Source organism: Urocitellus parryii, chromosome 4 (assembly GCF_045843805.1).
Source record: "Urocitellus parryii isolate mUroPar1 chromosome 4, mUroPar1.hap1, whole genome shotgun sequence".
Lineage (NCBI taxonomy): Eukaryota > Metazoa > Chordata > Mammalia > Rodentia > Sciuridae > Urocitellus > Urocitellus parryii.
This window is the reverse complement of record NC_135534.1, coordinates 141,588,364-141,611,230: the sequence shown is the minus strand read 5'-3', so window position 1 is coordinate 141,611,230 and position 22,867 is coordinate 141,588,364. Positions and strand designations below refer to the sequence as shown.

The window sequence follows — 22,867 nt, the reverse complement described above, 5'->3', positions numbered from 1 at the left end:
AAAAAGGGCTGGGGATGTGGTTCAGTGGTTAAGCACCCCTAGGCTCAATCCCCAGCAAAAACAAAACAGTTAAATATTATGGGCATGAAAGCTATCTTAGTGAAAACATCATCAATAAGGATTTGAAAGATAACTCATTTCTAATACTATCATTGGTAAAGTACTTTTTATATTGCCAAATTAATATTCATATCTCTTTCCCACAGGTTTTAGCTATAAAAGCAATCTTCACATTTTACATATTTACATACAATATTCCCCATCACCTAGCCAAGAAAATTTTCACAAACAACATATAATTTTTAAAAAATATTTATTTACTTATTTATTTTTAGTGGTAGTTGGACACAATTCCTTTATTTTATTTTTTTATTTTTATGTGGTATTGAGGATCTCACCCAGGACCATGCAAGGTGAGCGCTCTACCGCTGAGCCACAACCCCAGCCTCATCATTTTTTAACACAATATACCTATGGCTGTGATTTTCCTGTCCTCTGGTTTTCGTTTTCCTTTTTTTTTTTTCTCAAACGTGCTCCATTGCCTTCAGTCTTCTGACTCCTACACATTTGCTGACTTCCACATCTCTATTTATTCTAAGATTCATGGTTCTTCCCCTCTTCTCCCACTTTAAAAATAATATCCATTAATGAGCAATAGAGGAAAGCATCTTGGCATAGACTGAAGTTATAGAGCCACAGGACCCATGCTTGGGTGCTGACTCCAATACCTACCTTGGACCAGTAACATGCCATCTCTGTGTTTAATGGTATCTGCCCTGCAGAGTTGTTTTAGGAATGTATGCTCCAAAATGAGTGCCCCCAGTTCTCCCTTTTTTGCCAAGTAATCTCAAAATCTTTTTATATAAATACATTAATACCAATTTTGTTTGAACTTCTAGGCCCAATCCTCAGCAGGTCATCTATAATATCTCATTTAGTCATTACAACAGCTCTATTAGTCTTGGTATGATCCCCATTTGCAGAGAGGTAGATAAGACTTGACGATGCAAAGTCTCATTCACTCAGGATTGCTCAGTGAGTAAGGGGCAGAACTGACCTCTGAACCCAACTCCTCTGTTTCAGAGCCTGAGCCTGGGCTACTATTTGTTGAATTTCTGAATCTGATCTCCATATCCTTTTCTCAAATGGATTTTGCTTTTTCTTCTTGTTCTTTGTAAGATGTGTTTTCTACTTCATGTTGATCTTATCACTTCAAATATTTTGCCAAGCAAAATGGATATGAATAAAACATTTAATACAAATTCAAAAAGTCTCTTTTGTACAACTTCCCATGAGTTCTCATCTTTGCCTTATAACTTAATTCTACAGCCACTTTCTGGCATTTTAGCAACCTTGCCCATAAATCCAGTGTCTCCTTAAGTCATCTTGGACATTTCCTGGCATTTTAAACCCATTCTGCCATCTTTCTCATGCCTTTGTCACATTGGCTATGGTTTGGTTATAGTTTGTCCCCCCAAGTTGGTTCATGTGCTGGAGGCTTTATCCCCATGTAATGGTATTGAAAAAGGGTGGGACCTTTAAGACACTGGGCGTGGGGAAAGGTCATGAGATCACTGGGGATGTGGACATCTGAAGGCTTTAATGCTCATCTCTTGGGAGATCTAGTTCTTATGGGACTAGATTAATAATTGGTATAGCTTGTTATAAACAAACCTAGTACCTCTCTAGATGCTGTCTTTTATCCTCTCCAGCCATGTGATCTCTCCTTCTCTGCCTGTCTCTTCCCTCTTCTCTCTTTCATGCTTTCCTACCATATGATGCTATCATGAAGCCATTACCAGAAGCCAAGTGCTCTTAAGACCTCCAGAACTGTGAGCTAAACAATCTCTTTTCTTTATAAAGTACCCAGTCTCAGGTCTTTTGATATAGCAACACAAAATGGCCTAAGACAACTTTTTACCATGTTTGGTTCACTATCTCTTTCTCATCAGTGCTGTAATCCCTCCTTACCAGTTTTAAAGTATAGGATAGTAGAATTTCAAATTTTTTTCTCCTTTTTCCTCCAACTTCTGTCTTCTTTGTGTAGAAATGGAATAATGAAAAGTGATTTTGCATTAATCAGACCACATGTCATACATCTATTTTTTGTCTTTATTTTACTGTTATTATTTTGGTGGTTGGGATCAAACCTAGGGCCTTGTGCATGCTCAGTGATGATAGATCACTGAGCTACATCCCCAGCCCAACTTCATTTTTTTTTCTCAAACTTATAATCCTCCTGTCTCAGCCTCCCTAGTCACTGGGATTGTAGGTACACACCATGGCACCTCACTCCATTTTTTGACTTCTGATTGCTTATTATCCTCATCCCCTATGCCTTCCCCTTTGACTCTGGTAGGAGGCTCAAACCTTTTAAGTCCTTCTTCACCTACTGGAAGCCTCACTCCTCCCACCCCCACCAAAATAAAAATACCTAGCCAATATCCTTTCTTTACTCTCTCAAGCCATTTTGAACAATCTTGGGGCTATACTGCTTTTCCCTGCTCTAACTTTTTATGTAAGTAACAAACCTTTAATATATCTTCTTGGAGTGCGAGGTGTCTCTCCATGCGCACGCGCGCGCGCGCGCGCGCGCGCGCGCGTGTGTGTGTGTGTGTGTGTGTGTGTGTGTGTTTGTGTGTGTGTGTGTGTGTGTGTGTGTGTGGCGCCGGGGATTGAATCCAGGCCCTTATGCATGCAAGGCAAGCACTCTACCAACTCAGCTACATCCCCAGCCCTGTCTCTCTGCTTCTGAACTGTGTTTTGGGTGGGAGTTCACCTCTTCTTGTGTTGTTTGCCACACAACTTTACCAGGTCCTGTTCTCCTTTCTCAGTAGGCTGACACCTGATCTGCTGCCTTTAGCAGATGGTACCCAGGTATTGCTAGGCCTACCAGCTATTCCAATGCTGAACTCTAGATTTAACTCTAGATTTCTCACGAATTTGGTACACTGCCCAAATTTTAATTTTCTTAGTATATATCAAAAAATTCTTACCAGCAATCTTTTTTTTTTTTCTTTTTGCCACCAGGTCTCCCTGTGCTACCCAAGCTGATCCTAACTTGTTAGTTGAAGTGATCCTCCTGACTCAGCCTCCCAACTGCTGGAAGTTTTGTCATTTTTCTTGTTCTGGAGGGCTGGGGATCAAACGGTTTATCTTTAATAGTACTAAAGTTAATAGTATTCAACCAGATGTGGTGGCACAGACCCGTCATCTCAGAGACCCAGGAGGCCAAGGCAGGAGGATGACAAGTTCCAGGCCAGTCAGCAATAGACCCTGTCTCCACAAACAGGGCTGGGGATGTAGCTCAGGGCTAGAGCTCTCCTAGGTTCCATCCCCAGTACAAAAAAAAAAAAAAAAAAAAACAGTGGAGGAAAGAGAAGGGAGCTTTCCTCTCACCTTAGATGCCAGCCCTTCTAGAAGCCCTTCCAGGGGGTAGTCGTCACCTTACCACTTTCCTAGGTGTGCTTCCTGAACTTTGTGAAGCAAACAGGATAGATAAATAGGACAAGTTAAAACCCACAGGCATATTTCCCATTAGACTTATTATGTATACTTATATATCCATTTTCTTTTTTTAAAAAGTGCACCTTTTTCAAAGCCTCACATACAGAAATGAGCTGTACTAAATCAAGTAGGCATGAGAATTGGAGGCCTTGTCCGCCCTAACTTCTGTGTCCCCATGTTTGTAACAGTACCCAGGGTTCAGAAGTTGCTCAACAAATAGTTGTGATTAAATAATGTATCACAAAATGTATCTTGGAATCATTCCCTATCACATATATAATCTCATTCTTTCTGACAGCCAATCTTTATTTTCTAGGTTAATCGTGATCTACCTGAGCATCTATGAAGGGCATTTAGGTTGCTTCTAGTCTTTTTTCTGTAGAAAATTAGTAAGAAATCTGGACTCTGCTTTAACATTCTGATTTTTTCTTTTTTTTTTGCAAAAAGGTTTTGGTTATTTTAGAAATATGCCATAAAAACTGATCATCTTATTAGGGATTGAGTGGTTTTCTTTTTGAAGAAAACCTACTAAAGCTGCTTAAACATAAAAAAAAAAGAAAATTCAATAGAAAACAAGGTGGGGGGCTGGGGATGTGGCTCAGCGGTAGCGCGCTCGCCTGGCATGCGTGCGACCCGGGTTCGGTCCTCAGCACCACATACCAACAAAGATGTTGTGTCTGCCGAGAACTAAAAAATAAATATTAAAAAAAAAAAATTTCTCTCTCTCTCTCTCTCTCTCTCTCTCTCTCTCTCTCTCTCTCTCTCCTCTCTCACTCTCTCTTTAAAAAAAAAAAAAAAAAAAAGAAAACAAGGTGGGTTAAATAGACAACCATATCTGTCTGGGAAAGAATTTCAAGTAACTTAGAGAACAAAGTGGCTGCTTTAAAAAAAAAATTTTTTTTTTTAATTTGTGATGGGCTGGGGTTGTGGCTCTGCGGTAAAGCACTCACCTCGCATGTGTGAGACCCTGGGTTCAGTCCCAGCACCACATAAAAATAAATAAGCAAAATAAAGATATTGTGTCCATGTATAACTAAAAAAATTTTTTTTAAAAAATTCGTGATTCAGGGCTGGGTTGTGGCTCAGTTGTAGAGCACTTGCCTTGCATGTGTGAGGTACTGAGTTCTATCCTCGGCACCACATAAAAATAAGTAAAGATAAAAAGAGAGAGAGAAAGTTCTCTGCTGTGAACAGATGTTATCAATACATGAATTAATTGTAGGAAACATTGATTTTTAAAACCAGTTTGTCCTTAGGCAATTTTCTTGAAAACAGAGATAAATTTCTAAGCAATAGAAATATTGCTTAAGCAACAGAATAAGTAAAAATAACTCAAATATATTGAGGAACAAAAAAAAAATCAAGGGGAGAAACTCAGCATTCATTAAAATTACACCTAAGTCTTCCACCCCACATCTCATTCTGGAAAAATGACCATTGATCAGTAAAATATTGTAATATTGCTTAACTTGTAATTAAAAAATTAGATACCATAGCTTTAAAAATACAAAATCTGAGACTTGAAATAATCATTTTATTCTTTTCTTGCTTTTACAAACATTTGTTTAATTGACTTTGTAGTAGAGACTTATGCAGGATCTATGGTAGAATTCTTGGTTGAAAGTATAGAAGCCTAACCTAAACTAACAAGTGAAAACAGAAATCAATTTACAAGGTAACTGCAAGTCTAGGGGTAGAGCTGGATTCCAGCCCAGCTGTATCCAAGATTTCAAAATAGCATCTTCAGTGTTCCACAGCTGAGTTCTTCTCCCTTCTGTATGCTACCCTTTATCTCCTGCATACACAGCTTTTTAAAATGCAGCCAGGAAGGATAACCTTTCACAATTTGAGTTAGTTCAACTTAGCAAATGCAGGAGAAAAAAAGATTCTTTTTATTTTTTCCAGCCAACATTGACTGGACCAATCTGAGTTTGCAGGGGGAGACAGGAGTTTGGAACCTCCAAAGGAAGATATGTGAGCAGACTACAATACACTAAGATAAGTAAAACGTAGTCAAGTAACAGCCTCGTGGAAGACAATAATAAACAAGTTGCTGCATGCTCTGAACCCCAGAAGAATGAGTGGCCAAATCTATGTATTAAAAATGGATTAAGAGACCAGGATTGTGGCTCAGTGGTAGAGCTCTTGCCTAGCACGCGTGGGGCACTGGATTTGATCCCCAGCACCACTTAAAAAAATAAACAAATAAATAAAGGTATATAAAAAAAAAAAACAGATTGAAACCAGGCTTGATGGTACACACCTGTAATCCCCGTGACTCTGGAGGCTGAGACAGGAGGATTGCAAGTTCAAAGCTAGCCTCAGCAAAATCGAGGCACTAAGCAACTCGGTGAGGCCCCATCTCTAAATAAAATACAAAATAAGGCCAGGTATGTGGTTCAGTGGTTGAGCACCCGTGAGTTCAATCCCTGGTACACCCCCCACAAAAAAACTAAACCAGATTGATTTAGCCATTTTTTTTTTTAAGAGAAAGAGAGAATTTTAATATTTATTTTTTAGTTTTCGGCGGACACAACATCTTTGTTTGCATGTGGTGCTGATGATCGAACCCGGGCCACACACATGCCAGGCGAGCGCGCTACCACTTGAACCACATCCCCAGCTCCTGATTTAGCCATTTTAAAACATCATGTGGGCGCTGAGGTTGTGGCTGAGAGGTAGAGTGCTCACCTGGCATGTGTGGGGCACTGGGTTTGATCCTCAGCATCACATAAAAATAAAATAAAGGTATTGTGTCCACCTACAACTAAAAAATAAATATAGGAAAAAATCATGTGGCACACTATTAATATACACATTTTTTGTCAAAAAAGAAATAGTAGCTGGGCATGGTGGCGTGGGCCTCTAATCCCAGCAACTTGGAGGCTGAGGCAGAAGGATCATGTTTGAGACCAGCCTCAGGAGCTTAGTGAGACTAACTTTTTATTTATTTATTTATTTTAGAGAGAGAGAGAGAAAGAATTTTAATACTTATTTTTTAGTTTTCGGCGGACACAACATCTTTGTTTGTATTTGGTGCTGAGGATCAAACCCGGGTCGCATGCATGCCAGGCGAGCGTACTACCACTTGAGCCACATCCCCAGCCCAAGACTAACTTTTTAAGATGAGCAGTGTTTTGAAGTTACTATAGTTCCTAAAAAATGTGTGGAGTTTTCATTTTCCTTTATACAGTCTTATCACTGAGGTTTCAGATCATATTGGAATGAGCTCCAGAAAGGGCTGGAGATATAGCTTAATGATAAAGCACTTGCCCAGCATGTGTGGGCCCCCGAGTTCAGTTGCCAGTACTGCAGAAACAAAGATCTGGAAAAATAAAATGCCAGTATCAAAAGTAAACTTCAGGCAGTTTCACTATGAAGTGCTGCTGGAGTATTTATACAATCTGGGGCATTTAAATGGGAGGGCACTTAAAAGGTAAATATTTTAAGTATCAAGACATTCCTTCTTAGAATTCCGAAGAGATACAAATACCAAAGATAAATTTTGAGAGTAAAAATAAACATAACTGAAGCAATGTGTAAAAATTGTCAGGTAAATTCCTCAGAGGCTAATTGGTGTTTCAATGTATTGTGATTGCAAAATGAGTGTTTAGGATGCCTTAACTAATTACCTAAGACAACATAGAAACAAAGAAGGTGATTTACAATCCTTTAAAGTCACATAAAAATAAAGTATTGTGTATTATAAAAATAAAGTATTGTGTCCATCTACAATCAAATTTTTTTAAGTCACTTTAAGATGGCCACAGTGGCACACACCTATAATCCCAGTGGCTAGGGAGGCTGAGGCAGGAGGATCATTTAAGACCCTGTCTCAAAAAAGAAGGGAAGGAGGAGGAGGGCTAAGGATGTATGTACCTAGTTGAGCAATTACCTAGCATGTGGGAAGCTCAAGGTTTAATCTGTAGCACTGCAAAAACATAAATAAATAAAATATGTGGAAAAGAAAACATATTTTTAGCTATTATCAGAGGCACTTAAGAATAGTAGGTTGCACATTGATGCTGATCTCCACTCAGAAACATGAAGAAATGAGTCATTTAAAATGCACTTATCCTTGTCTCCCTTAAAAATGGAGGAGAGTAGTCGAATTCTTGGACAGCATAAATACGTCGTAATGAAATTACTAAATGCATCCTAGGAAATGAAAAAAGCTTGAAGACACTATAAACAATTTAGCACTTCCTCTCTAGGGAGACCCCTGTCTATTTTAGAACAGCTCTGGTTTGTCAAATGTATATTTAATTATGCAAACGGGTAAAGAGTCTGGCCTAGGCAAGGGGATAAAATCTGTGAGCGCATATAAGGCTCCAAAACCAAAGGAATTGAGGTGGAGTAGAAAGGGCTGGAATCCTGCAGATTTAGGAAAATAGGAAAAAGCTGAGGCGTTGGGATCATTTGCAGCTAGAAAAATGCAAAGATGTAAGAGCCTATGACTTTTCCTAGAATTGACAGAAATCAAGCATGCTCTAAGGCTGGGTAGATGTGGTTATTCAGAGCTGACTCAGAAGGAAACCTGCAAGCTCTGCCTTCAGGGGGTGTGGCTGTCTGCCTGAGACAGCCAGAGAACATAAGGTCTCTCAGAATAAGCAAACTCAAGTTTGGTTTGGTGGTGATCATCTTTCAAACACGTGGGGAGGTGCCCTTCTACTTCTGTGGCTCTGGCCCTGTTCTCTTGTGCACTGCTTGTTTAGTGCTAGCTGCATTTAATAAAGATCTTTACTTTTATAGAAAAAAATCATGTAATGGATTTGCCCTCCAATTATTTAAGCTTTGAGTAAACCTGATCTATGCAGTCAAGGCTGACTGAGTTGCTGAGAGTCTCCACCCAAATTCTCATTACCAGAGGGGAAAGGAAGGAAAAAACAAAGAACTTTGTGCAGTGGATTCACCCAAAAGAGACTCTGCTGTCCCTGTTCCCCACATCGTTTTCGCAGCTGTGCGCTGAATGCTTGCTGTTAGTCTCTAAACACCTTTTGTACCTACAATAAATGACAAAGTGAAGGTGGGTACACTTCTCAGAAATTCATACATGACAAAGGAGCACAAGGTCCCTTTAACACAGCATCTTTTCAGATGTTTATCTATCATTAAATAATAAGTGTGGTGAATGACAAAGAGATTGCTAATGTCATTCAAAATTAAAATAAAAACAAATCTGAAGTGATAATTACTTTAAAAGAGAGATATTTAACTAAAAGCTGAACCCTAAATGCTAGTCTCTCCCACAGCTGACAGGCGGGCAAGAATCTGGAAATGTGCACCTGAGATGTGTCCTGCGTGTCGATTCAGACCCATTAGAGACTCCACCAAGGTTGGAGGAAGTGATGGGAATGGACATCTCAAAAGTTAAGACAATAAAGCCTTCCATGGGCTAGGGATATGGCTCAGTTGGTAGAGTGCTTGCCACAGCATGCTCAAGTACCTGCCTGGGTTCAATCCTCAGCACCAAAAAAAAAAAAAAAAGATTGGGCTGGGGCTGTGGCTCTGGCTCAGCGGTAGAGTGCTCACCTAGCACATGTGAGGTCCCGGTTCGATCCTCAGTACCACATATAAATAAATAAATAAAGATATTGTGTCCAACTACAACTAAAAAATATTTTTAAAAAAACCTTCCATGGGACAGAATGGTGCTTGCCTGTAATCTCAGTGATTTGGGAGGTTGATGCAGGAAGATCTCTGGTTTGAAGCCGGCCTTGGCAAATTAGCAAGTCCCTGTCTTTAAAAAAAAATGGGGGGTGGGGGCAGGGCACCAAGATGTAGAACAGTGATAGTGTGTCCCTGGGTTTAATCTCCAGTTCCACAATAAATTTAAATAAATAAATAAATAGATAGATAAAACAATAATAATAGCTCAGTGAAACTGGATTCAATCCCCAGTACCACCCCCCCCCCAAAAAAAAGCCTTCAAGTGACATTATTTTGTTTAATTTAAAAATGCAGTTGAACGAACAACACCTTATTTTTAGGTTGACCTTCAAGAAATACTCACCTAAGAAAAAGATAGCCGAGGTTGCAAACTTTCTATAAAGGGCACTACAGTCTCTGTCACAATTGGTCACCTGTCCTTGTAGTGTGACTGTGCCCATAGATGATATGTAAATATATAAGTAAAACTTTAGGAATACTGAAATCTGAATTTTTTATTTTCTTCATGTATTTGACATATAACTCTACTACTTCATTTCTTCATCCATTTAATAATGTAAAGATCAATCTCAGCTCGCTGGCCCTACAGAAACAGACTTGATCAGATTTGACCCAGGACCATAGTTTGCAGACACCAATCTCTCTCCACCTCCAGCTCATTTCTATACACAAAGCTGGGCACGGTGGCACAGGCCTGTAATCCCAGTGATTTGGAAGGCCAAGGCAGGAGAATTGCAAATTCAAAGCCAGCACTTTACCCTGTCTCAGATAGATAGATAGATAGATAGATAGATAGATAGATAGATAGATAGATAGATAGATAGATAAGGCTGAGGATGTGGCTTGGTGGTTAAGTGACCTTGATTCAATCCCGGGTAAAAAAAAGGTAAGAACACTGGACTCACTCAAAAGGGAGAAAAGGGGTTGTAACTCATTATTAATTGAGGGCCACGTTTATCCTAAGAATAAGAGATGAAAAGAGCAGAATTTGTTGAAAACCCAGTGCTTCACCAGGTTTACATAGCTTGTTGGTTTACTAGTCTTAAAGATGCTATGAGATATTACATACACACTTTTCTTTTCAAAGACAAGGAAACAGCCTCAGAGATATTAGGTAGACTTAGCTGGATGCCTAGAACTGGTACTCAGCTACATTGGAACATAGGTCAGTATTTTCAACAAAACCCTAAATGTAGTGACTTGACCTAGGATGAACTGAGTTCACTGTGATGGACGGGAGAAAAGGCTGCGCTCAACTTTTGGGCTGGAGTTGTAACAGGAGAAGCAAGTATTTCAATGCTAAGGTCAACAGAGGCTACCTACACCAGAGAACTGATGAGAGAACTTAAGAATCTGTGGCTCTGCTAGGGAGCAGCCATAGCAGACACCTCAAATCAACCCAGACTGACTTCTGGGTGTGTCCTGCTGGCCAGTCTACCTGTAGTGGGACAAACCTGGTTTAATTAAGCCTTCAGACCATATAACAAGTTAGCCCTCACACAAAAGCTAGATGTTTTATTCCACTATTAATAGATAGCATTCAGGTGGACTCGGAATTTCCTTTCTCTTTACCACTTTTTACAAATACAGTCTACATTCATTTTGCAGAAACTTTAGCACAATACAGATAATGAACAAATTAAAAATTATCCCTCCACTTATGCATCAAGACAATAATGGCTAACATTCTTGTGAAAGATCCTTGAAATCCTTCTAGCCTTTTTTTTTAAAAAAAAGTATATATATATATAATTTTTTTTTTTAAAGAGAGAGAGAGAGAATTTTTTTAGATATTTATTTTTAGTTTTCGGCGAACACAACATCGTTTGTATGTGGTGCTGAGGATCGAACCTGGGCTGCACGCATGCCAGGTGAGCGCGCTACCGCTTGAGCCACATCCCCAGCCATATATGTTTTAAAATGGATCAAGACTATATATTTTTTTACACTAAATATAACATGTTTCTTTGTCATTTTGGAAAATGTCTGTTGTGCAAAATGTCCCTAAAAGCAAACAAAAGAAAACAAAACAACCATAGACAAAATTTGGTGTGTATATTTGAGTTCTTCCCCAAATTATGAATTATGTATCTTCACCCATATTTTCTTTAAATGATTTTATCGTTTTACTTATATCTTCTTTATTTATTTTTTTTTTGGTGGGGTGGATAGTGGGGATTGAACTCAGAGGCACTCGACCAGAACCACATCCCAGCCCTGTTTAGTATTTTATAATATTAAATACAGAATCTCACTGAGTTGCTTAGCACCTCGCTTTTGCTGAAGATGGCTTTTGAACTTGCCATCCTCCTGCTTCAGCCTCCGGAGCCACTGGTATTACAGGAGTGCACCACTGAATTCTGCTTACTTATATGCATGTAGGATTTGTTTTGGTATATAGTATTGATTTTTTTTTCTAGATAATCTTTTATTAGATCATACATGCTTTCCCGATTGATTTGTGATGTTACTCTTCTAGAACATAAAAATTCTCACACATTTTTATGTCTTCAAAATGGACTAATAATTTCTGGAAAGAAAATTTCCCCACATTGCTTTTTTTTTCTCTCCCAATTTTATGAGTTTATTATAGATATACAGAATATTGGGGTTCATTTTCTTATAATTATACAAACATGGAATATAATTTGCTTCAGTTCAGTCCCCAGTATTTCTTCTTTCCCTCCCCTCGTACCTCATCTTGTGCCCTTTTTCTCTAGTGATTATTCTTCTGTTAATTTATAGTTTTTTTAAAATCAGTGCATTATGGATACACATAAAGGCAAAAATTCACTGTGGTATCTTAATATATGTACATAGGAAAATTTGATAGGATTCATTCCACCACTCCTCCCTTTTCCTGTCTCTCCTTGCTCTCCCTCAATTCCCTTCCTCTACTCCACTGATCTCTCTTCTGTTTTCATAGGATATCCCCTGCTCCTCCCCCCCCCCATTATTTTGGCCTAGCTTCCACATATGAGAGAAAGAAAACATTCAACCCTTGATTTTCTGAGTCTGGCTTATTTCACTTAGCACGATACTCTCCATTTCCATCCATTTGCCAGCAAATGCCATAATATCATTCTTCTTTATGGCTGAGTAAAACTCCATTGTGCATATATACCACCTTTCTTTATCCATTTGATTATTGATGAGCACCTAGGCTGGTTCCATAGTTTGGCTATTGTGAATTGTGCTGCTATAAACGTTGATGAGGTTGTGTCTCTATACTATGCTAATCTTAGATTTTTGGATACATACCAAGGAGGGGGGATAGCTTTTTAATTTATATATTTTTCTAGTTATTTTCTTATAAATCAGAGTTAAACTAACCTCCTACCGCATTCTAACATTTCAGTTTAAAATAAAGAAAATATTGGCACATCCCCAGCCCTTTTAAAATATTTTATCTAGAGACAGAGTCTTGCTGAGTTGCTGAGCTAGCTTTGAACTCGTGATCCTCCTGTCTCAGCCTCCTGAGTTGCTGAAATTACAGGTGTGAGCCACTGCGCCTGGCCATTTGTCAACTTTTTAAAAAGATTTTTAGTCTATACAACTGTTTTAGTTATCAAAATTGTTCTCCCAGAGGAGTCATTTTATTAAGGTGTCCAAAATTATTAGCTTATTGTACCTATGGTTATAACTCTCTTCATTCATAATAGCATGTATTTAAATTTTTCTCATTTTCTTGTTTGGCTTTAACAAGACAGTGTCTATTTTATAGGTCTTTTCAAAGTTCTACTTCTTAGGTTTGTATGTCAATCCCATTTTCTAAAAATTTCTTCATGCTCTTTCTGGATTTGTTCATTTTGTGGCTTCTTGAAGTCATTGCTTGGCTTACTTTTATTTTTTCATATTCATAAGAATGTAGAAAAACATGAGGCTCTGAGTTTTTCTCTATTCTGGCTTTAGGGCATATTTTGAATAAAGTTTTTTTCTGTTTTAAACTCTGACAATGGGGCTGGGGATGGGGCTCAAGTGGTAGTGCGCTCGCCTGGCATGCATGGGGCCCGGGTTCGATCCTCAGCACCACATACAAACAAAAATGCTGTGTCTGCTGAAAACTAAAAAAAATAAAATATTAAAATAAATAAATAAACTCTGACAATAATTTGTATTTTTTCTCTTTGATCTAAGAATTATTTTAAGAAAGCATTTTTAGTTTTAAAAATTATTCTTTTTTGTTAATTGTTCACTTTATTGCCTGGTGATCAGAGAATGTGTAGCTTTAATATGTTGTTTTAAGTCTTATATTGTTTTAGTACAAGCTTCATGCATATTTTTTAAATATATATTTTTATAAAAATCCCCTCTTTCAGGGAAGTTAAATCTGATTTTTATAAAATCCTTTTTGTGTATATTTATATCTATATATAGATATACCTATATCTAGTATAGGTATATCTATATATAGATATGTATATGTAAGTACACATACATATATACATACATATATATTTGCTTTATGTATTTTATGCAACGTTAGTAGTCATTTTTATGTCTTCATACAACATAGCCAAATATAATAAAATAATCTCCTGTTTGACCCAGTTATTTTTGCATTAAATTAATCCCAGCAACTTGGGAAGCTGAGGCAGGAGGAACGAAAGTTTGAGGCTAGCCTGGGCAACTTAGCAAGACCCTCAGCAACTTTAACAAGGCCCTGTCTCAAAATAAAAAATAGCTCAGTGGCTATATGCCCCCGGGTTCGGTCCCCAGTATTGCAAACAAAACAAAAACAAAAACCTTTGACCAGTTCCTGATATACCTTCACAGAGTTCAAGCTTGAAAAGCTTCTTTAAGTGATTAATCACAAAATATAAATAGTGGCCTCCATTCTCTCTGCCTCCTCAAAATGTCTCTGAAGAGTACATATTCAGGGGAGGGAAGGGCTATGGTATTAGGGATTGAAATGGAGAAAATTACCTTATATGAATTTATGAATGTAAAAATGGCCAGCTCGGGAGGATCACAAGTTCAAAACTGGCCTCAGCAGTGGTGAGGCGCTAAGCAACTCGGTGAGACCCTGTCTCTAAATAAAATACAAAATAGGGCTGTGGATGTGGCTCAGTGGTCGAGTGCCCCTGAGTTCAATCCCCAGTACCAAAAAAAAAAAAGTCAAAATGAACCCTATTGTAGTTATGTATAACTACAATACTCTAAGATTTTTTTAAAAGTAAATACACACAAGTCTATACAAATACAGCATGTGTCAAAAGTGACAAGCATCATCTTGTATTCATGAAAAACTCCTGTGTGGTTAATGAAGTGACTTCCATTATGGTGAAATGTGCCTGTTTTATAACACATAATGGCAGGGACAGTTCAGTCGTTTTCATTTATTACTTTTATTTGGACAACATATATACATATGTACAAAATACCTACTGTCAGAATCCTCTTTTATAATTTCATTTGATTTACAAAAATGGGACAGCAAAATAACTTAGGTCACTAATACTGTACAAAAATAAAACTGATTAAACAGTTGTAGAGATCAGTATTTTACAGTGTTACAGACCATTCATCCGTTGTGAAAGAACATCTCTATCTACTCAAAGTGATGAGTACTGTGCTAAATCTATCTGCAAACTGACGAAGCTAATTTGTTTCTGTAATTATAACTACCAAATATAATTCTCAAAAGAAGCATGATATGGAGCTTAAAGCCAGGGCATCATTCCACAATGGTGAAGGGCTTTCTTCTTCCCTAACCAAGGAGAGGAGATATCTTAACTCTAAAACTATTAAATTTTCCAGAATATGACAACTACTTACAGTGTTAGATAAAACAGCTTTTCTTTCTTTTTAACACCTGCGATAGTCTTTCAAAAATTCAGTTTGGTTAAAAAAGTAAACAAAAATTACTATCCTGCATTTGGATTTTCATAAGTTAAATCCATGGTCTTTTTAATATAAAAAGTAATTGTTTCATAGTTTTAGTGTTCAACGAACTCTAGTAGTCCTATTTGAACCACATCTTGATATAGTAAATCTAATTAGAATGCTGGTTCCTGTTTTGTGACATCGTAAAACAGGATTTATCACAAAGAATAAAAAGCCTTGAGTTTGTACGTTACGTTACTATGACATATAAGAGAATATCAAATGTGTGTCTGTCAACAACTTCAAAAGGCAAGTAGCAACTTTTTTTTTTTTTGGGAAGTAAATTGTGCATCTTTTTTAAACAAGTTGCTGCATTTATATCCATCGAAATGCTTGACGGAAAGCCATATATAGATTTACTCCTGAAACTAGAAAGATTGTCTTTCACTGGCTTGACTTTGTTTTCCTTCATTTCTTTCTGCGAGGGAAAGCTGAGTTTTTACAAGTTAGCAAGTTGCTAGGCAACCCCCAAACTCCTCACTCACTCAAAGGCGCGTGCTGGGTATCCTAAGCAGAGCCTTCCCATGAGCTCAGTAAGAAATAGGCAGCCTGACCTATTTCGTATGGAAGAACAGATGTCCTTAAAACTTATTTTGGACACAGAAATTAAAATTTGGTTTAAAATAAGCGTTTCAAAAATCTGAAACAGAGGTAGAAAGTGTTCTTTATTTTTCCTGACATGTTTTCTCGTGAGAAAACACTTTCCTTTTTAGCCCATGGACTGCTCCCAGTCCCTAATGTTAAAAGCAGTTCTCTTGATAGAACCACTAATACAGCTACGTTGGTTAAACAGAAAAACACCGTGCTAGTGATGGCTGTTGTATTGGAAGTGGGAGTCAGCCGTGACCCGTGACCGCCGCAGGAGCACCCCTGAATCTGAACCGGGAACGAGCATGTGCTGGGTGAAATACCGAGCTCACTCACAGGTGGGCACCCTGCGTCTACGCAGCACATTTGATAGCACATGGATAAACTAGAGTGCACCATAGCGCCCCGTTTTAAATATCAGATAAAATCGCCAGAGTGTTATTTCTGAAGAAAAAAAAAATGTAAACATTTCCATCATGATCACTGCTGACTCCCCTCATTTGAGGTTTATTTTTTTTTATTTTTTTATTTTTTTGTTTTTTTGTTTTTTGTTTTTTTATTTTTAACTATGAAAACTCAGTTTATTCCTCTGGCCATTAAAAGCCAAACTTAAGTTTTCAGTAAATGGCATAGTATGGATGTAGTGGTTTAGGCCGGTTGTAGACACCTAGATACAAGATATATAGTGGTGAGGCTACTGATGTAAAGGTACAGTGATGTGATTTCATTCACACGCATTTCATTTGCCTGCGTTCTCCAAAAGGGACTATTTAGCAGAGACTCCTCTGAAACCCTCGTGGTATTTTCCCTTGACACTCACTACGTATAGGGTAATTTTTTTTTTAATACTTCAGCTCTCTTTCCTTTTACATAACTCTTGCACCTGATAGTGGGAGATTTGTAGGAACATGGGAAGGAGACCACCAAACCTTTCCCCCCTCTAGACCTAGTGACTGTTAAGCACCCACTCAAATGACACTGAACAGGGTCCAAAGTTCTTTCTCTCAGTGGCATCATAGTACAGTTAGATGATGTTAACTAAAAGGATAGGAAAATTTGGACAAGTTAATAGAGTTAAAATTCTGTTGGTTCTTTCTTCTTCTTCTTCTTCTTTTGTATCTTTTTAAATGCTACCCTCCTCCTTCAGCATGTGTTGTGTATATTCTGCCCTCACATCGCTGCCATGATTTCTTAGGGAAACGTGTATACTGTAAAATAAGCAGATTATAACATGGTGCCAAACAGAATGTCTGCTTCTATCCTCAAAGCATGTGTTTAACTTATTCATCCTCTGCATTAGAAAATAAAAGTGCAGCTTATGTTCAAAAAGTACAATTCATACAAAGCAAGGCTGAAAAGTTCCGTACTTGGTGCGACCTGCCCAAGGTTGGTCTTATTAAATTCGGACTTTGCTTACCCATTGACTGTAAGGAACTTTTTTGTTTTCGAGTCTTTAGATGGCGGATCATGCTGGAGTAGATGTGTTCTTGCTTGCATAAAGACAGCTGTGCTATGGAGTTTCTTTTTTAATCTCAAAAGTTAACGTGATTCAAGAGAGTGGTTTTGCTAAACAAACTGAAGCACACTTGTCATTACATTAAAAGGTAAGAAAACAATTCGGAGAGACAGCAAGCATCAAGGGCCCAGAATCGCTGTGTAGTGCCACAGGTCAACTCACCCAGTCAGACATATGTACACCAGTGTGAATCTTTAAAATTCTACCCCAGTCTTGGCCTTGCCCCCTCCCTTCCCCACCCCCCCCCAAAAAAAAACCTAAAGGAGAAAAAAAACAAAAGCATATGCCTCCCTCCAGCAGTTAGAGACGGTTCCCCAAGTTGTCTCTGCAAGGGGACAAGTGTTCACTTTGATCTGAGGCTACCATGTGCTTTTAAAAAACAATATAGGGAGAGAAAAAAAATCAGAATATTGACCAAAGAGCAGTGACCTCCTGCTGTCAGCAAGCCTCTTCTGGGGCTTGGTTTCCATGTGTCCGTCTGTGTCCTGGGAGTTGTATTGTCCTCTGGGGTCCATCCCTCCCTGGCTGCCGTGGGTAGCACCTCACAAGGGGTTGGCCAGCGCCTTTTTCGATCGCTTGATCATGCTGGGGTGGAACTCGGTGTGACGCCGGGCGTGCTTTGTGAGATGGTCACTCCTCATGAAGCGCTTCTCACACAGTGGACAGCGGAACTGCTTTTCCCCAGTGTGGGTCCGGTAGTGGCGGGTCAGCTCGTCTGAGCGGGAGAACTTTTTAAGGCAGTCTGGCCACGTGCAGGGAAAGGGCCGCTCACCTAGGAGAAGGGAATTGAGACAGGACACTGTTTAGAAATCATGTGGGTGACAACTCCCACTACTCAAAGAATAAGTCCCTTGTCCACGCACAGTGATATGGGCTGGGCTATATCTCCCCTCCCCCAAAGGCTTAAGTGGAAGTCCAAACTCCATACTTCAGAATGCTGATCTTGGTGGCCTATGCCTGCAAGCTCAGCAACAGGGGAGGTTTAGGCAGGATGATTCCAAGTTTGAGGCCAGCCTCAGCAACTTAGCCAGGCCCTAAGCAACTCAGTGAGATCCTGTCCCAAAATGAAAAATAAAAGGACTGGGGATATAGCTCAGCAGTAAAATGTCCCTGGGTTCAACTCCTGGTTCAAAAACAAAACAAAAACCCTAATATCTCAGAATATTGACCTCCTTATCTGTGGGTTCCACAACTACAGATTAACCAATGACAGATGGAAAATATTCAGAAAGGAAAAACTGTCTCTGTATTGAACACATACTCTTTTTTGTTCTTGTCATTATTATCTACACAACACAGTATAATAACTATTTACATAGCATTCACATTGTATTAGGTAGTGTAAGCAATCTAGAGATGACTTAACATGCACTGAGCCAGGTGTGATGGCACAGGCCTATAATCCCAGTGACTTGGGAGGCTGAGGCAGGAGGAGCTCAAGTTCAAAACCAGTCTCAGCAACTTAATAAGGTCCTAAGCAATTCGGTGAAGTCCTGGCTCTAAATAAGATATTTAAAAAGGGCTAGGGACGTGGCTCAGTGGTTAAAGCCCCTCAGTTCAATCCCTGGCACAAAAATAAATAAATAAATAAAGTGCTTTGATTACATGCAAATTCAATATTTGCATTTTCTATGATGAATTCATGCATCCAGGGAATTTGGCATCTGAAGGGGGATCCTGGAACTAATCCCCTGAAGATACTTAAAACAGTCCTTAAAGAGGTAACTGGGGTTATATGAAGTCATTGGGGTGGTCCTTCATGACTGATGTCCTTATAAGAAAAGATTATGCCAGCATGGTGGCACCTGCCTGTGATCCTAATGGTCAGGTGACTAAGGCAAGTCATTGCAAGTTCAAAGACAGCTTCAGCAATTTATTGAGACCCTAAGCAACTTAGCAAGGACCCTGCTTCAACTTAAAAAAATAAAAAGGGCTTGTGATGTAGCTCAGAGGTAAATTGCTGCTGGGTTAAATCCCCAGTAACGCCCTCCCTTTAAAAAATTGAAAAGAAGAGATTAGAAGGAGCACAGTGGCATATGCCCATAAGCCTGGTGACTTGGGAGGCTTAGGCAGGAGGATTGCAAGTTCAAAGCCAGTTTTAGCAACTTAGTAAGGCCCTAAGCGACCTTGTGAGACCCTGTCTCAAAATAAAAAATAAAAAGGGCTGGGGATGTGGCTCCGTGGTTAAGTGCCCATAGGTTCAATCCCCAGTTCCAAAAAGATAAAATAAATAAGGACACAGACATATTAAGACTAGGAAAAACCATGGAAATGTACTGTGAGAAAATGCCATCTACAGGAAGAGAGGCCTCAGAAGGAACCAACACAGCTGGCACCTTGAACTCCCAGCCTCCAGAACTGTGAGACATTCTTCATTTCTCTTGTTTAAGTCACCAGTCTGTGATTCAGCCCTAGGAAACTAATATAATGAGTAAAATGCTGAGGATTATCTTCTCTAGGCAAATAAGCTTGGTATTTTGTACCCATTGGATCCTTCATAATTTTTTTTTTCTGGTGTTATTCTATGCAGTTGCTGGTTTCATCAGTTTTTTTCAGGACTCCAAAGCCTGAGCCCTTTGCTAAATTTCCTGACATCATAGAGATGGAAGAGGACTCAAGCATCTGATCCAAACAACCTCCCACCTGGAGCAGCCCTTTCCCCTCAAACTCTCTAGTGCTATGGACACCCAGCATCAGTCAGGAGCCCCAATACCTGGCAGGATAGCCTGGCTGTTCTTGAGCATTTCTTTCACAAAGTGTCTTTTATTGATGTGAAATGTGCCTTCCTGCAAAGGCCATACTTTAGTCAAACTAAAAATAACTTTGCTCCCTCTGCTACATTATAGCCCTTCAGAACCATGTCCTTCTCCAATCTTCTCTCCTTTAGATTAAACAATTCCAATTACTTCCATATAACTAGCATTATAAAAATAACCATATGAGCTAGAGCTGTAGTGCACACCTATAATCCCAACTGCTCAGGAGGCTGAGGCAGGAGGATTGCAAGTTCGACGCCAGCTTAGGCAACTAAGTGAGACCCTTTCTCAAAAGATAAAAAGGGCTGGAAGTACATAGTTCAGTGTTAAAGCACCCCTGGTTTAATCCCTAGTACTGCCAAAAATTTTTTTAGAAAACAATAATAATCACAGGCATGAAGACAGAGATAAGGAGGGATCCCAGTGCATTTTTCACACTGTATTCCTACAGGACATCACAGAAAGCTGCCCCATTTTACAAATGAGAACAGAGTTAGAGTACTTGCTCAGTCACATAACTGGAAAACATGAACTGACTCTCTCCCCAATGTTGAGCCACCTGCATGAGCCTAACCACTCAACTGTCCTGTCTCTTAGTGGGCCATGAAGACTTGGCACTGTTTCCTCATTCAGATTGCTTTTTAGTGTCTCCACATCCCACTTAGAATGGAACTAAACCCTGCCTGCAAGAAATGCTCAGACCAGCCTATACCCCAGCCCCTATCAAGGCAAGGGGGGTGGATGCCTGTGACCACATCCAGGAAGGACACATAGAGGCAAACGTCCAGAATAAGCTCTTTTAGATGACAGCCTAACTTACTCATCATGTAAATGGTTGTCATCGCCCTGCTTTGGAGCTGCCTGCCTACTCTTCACACCTTTCCAAGCACAGCCAAAGCAACTGCTTCACAGACATAGGACACACAGGCTCCTGGTTTCCACAGAACCCTCCAGACACGCCTTTGCTAGGTGTGAGGAGTGAATGTTTTCTCACTCCTATGCCAGCTTTCCTGGAAGCCAGAGAGAAATTGCAGAGGCTGGGAGCTGTCCAGCATGGTGCATCTGAGTCACCTAAAAATTATCTCCCCATAGCAGCTTCTCCTAACCCATGCTGATGAGATGTACAAATAATGATAACATCAAAATCAACAGCAACCAACTTGTCAACTTTGTGATAATCTCTGAGCACAGCAATGATCTGACACCCTGTACAACCTCCGTGTGAGAAACCCAGTTCTTGTGGGAAAAGCAGTGTGGGAAAACACATTGGTCACAGCTGATTCTCTACATACGGGTCTGGTATGAATCCTCACTGAGCTCTGGGCTGAAGAGCTGTGGCAGCAAACCAGTGGATGCTAGGTGCTGCCCAGTGGATGAGCCTGGGGGTAGTGATGCATGAAAACACTCCTGTAGGGGGCCGAAAAGAAATCACAAAAAGGTCCTCACCAAAAAATTCAACAAAGACACAGAATGGAACACTATACTTTTGCAACTTTTGGAAATATTACTTTTGTGTTGGATTCAAAGTATTTTTTTTTTACCCATTTTGGCCATCATTTGAGCAAAAAGTAAAATGCAGGTTGTTATACACAATAAGGTTGACCTTGAGGCAAAGACAATCTCATGTATGATTTTTGTCCTACTCATTCTGCCCAGCACTTACTAAATGCTCAAACTTAACATGCAGTCATCTTTTGGTATCCACGAGCGATTGGTTCCAGAACTCTCAACCACTCGGATACCCAAATCCAAGGATGCTCAATTCCCTAATATTAATTGGCATAATATACTTGCATATCTTATATACTTTAAATGATCTCCACATTACTTAATATGCCTAATACAGTGTAAATTGCTGTTTAAAATAATTGGTACATTGCATTGCTTAGGGGAATAATGACATGAAAAAAATGGTCTTTTTATTTTTCCTGAGTGTTTTTTATTTTGCAGTACTGGAGATCAAGCCTCTTGCATACTACTACTGAGCCATATCCTCAGTTTCTTTTCTGGATATTTTTGATTTGTATTTGATTGAATTTGCTCATGCAGAACCCATGAACGCAGAGGGCTGTGTGTGTGTGTGTGTGATTTAATCTGTACACCCTCTAGGTGACTCATATTGATCAAAACCTGCTCAGAGGGCTGGGGATATAGCTCAGTTGGTAGAGTGCTTACCTCCCATGCACAAAGCCCTGGGTTCAATCCCCAGCACCACAAAACAAAACAAAACACAAAACCTGCTCAGAAAGTTACTAGGTTACTTGCGAAGACTTCTGGGCTATTCTAGAGTTAGATTGCAGCAAAGTCCTTTTTGACCCCAAAGAAGTGTCTATGGGGAAATGGTCTTCTAATACATGCTACATTAAATATATAAAAAGGAGGCAGAGGGGCTGGGGCTGGGACTCTGTGGCAGGGCGCTGGCCTAGCATGTGTGAGGCACTGGGTTCAATTCTCAGCACCACATATAAATAAATGAATAAAAATAAAGGTCCATCAACATCTAAAATTAAAAAAAAAATTAAAAGGAGGCAGAATTCATAGAGTAATAAGTTGCAAAAGAACAGAGAAAACAAAACAAAGCCTCTCTGTACTGCTGTCTGATATGGAGGGGAGAGAAAGGACAGGAAGGCAAAACTCAGCATATTCTCACTGCTCTCTAGACAAAGCCGGACAGGGGCGGGTTTCTTGGAGGTGTGGTCACGTGGCTTGGCTTACTCATGGGCACATGTTCTTGTGTCTTTCCACTGAGTCACGAGAGGAAGGGGTTATTTACTTGAGGGAATTTATCCACCGTGAGGAGGATGGACCAAGAAGCTACTAGGCTGTGGGGCTAGAATTGAAAAGAAACAAGGTGCTCTTGTGTTAGGAAGAAGGTTTCATAGAAATGACACTAGGTGGAAATTGTCAGGAATCCACTGTGGGTACAGGGGACCTGTACCCATCC

General features: G+C 39.4%; 1 protein-coding gene across 1 annotated transcript in view; it reads right to left on the bottom strand.

Annotated features, from left to right (window-relative positions):
• Nucleotides 1–14,506: 14,506 nt before the first annotated feature.
• The window catches only part of Klf9 (KLF transcription factor 9), a 30,583-nt gene continuing 22,222 nt past the window's right edge, over nucleotides 14,507–22,867 (bottom strand). Inside the window, exon 2 of the mRNA XM_026389214.2 lies at nucleotides 14,507–17,939. Coding sequence (XP_026244999.1) covers nucleotides 17,710–17,939 — 230 coding nt within the window. The 3' untranslated portion in view covers nucleotides 14,507–17,709. The remainder of the gene's footprint in view (nucleotides 17,940–22,867) is intronic.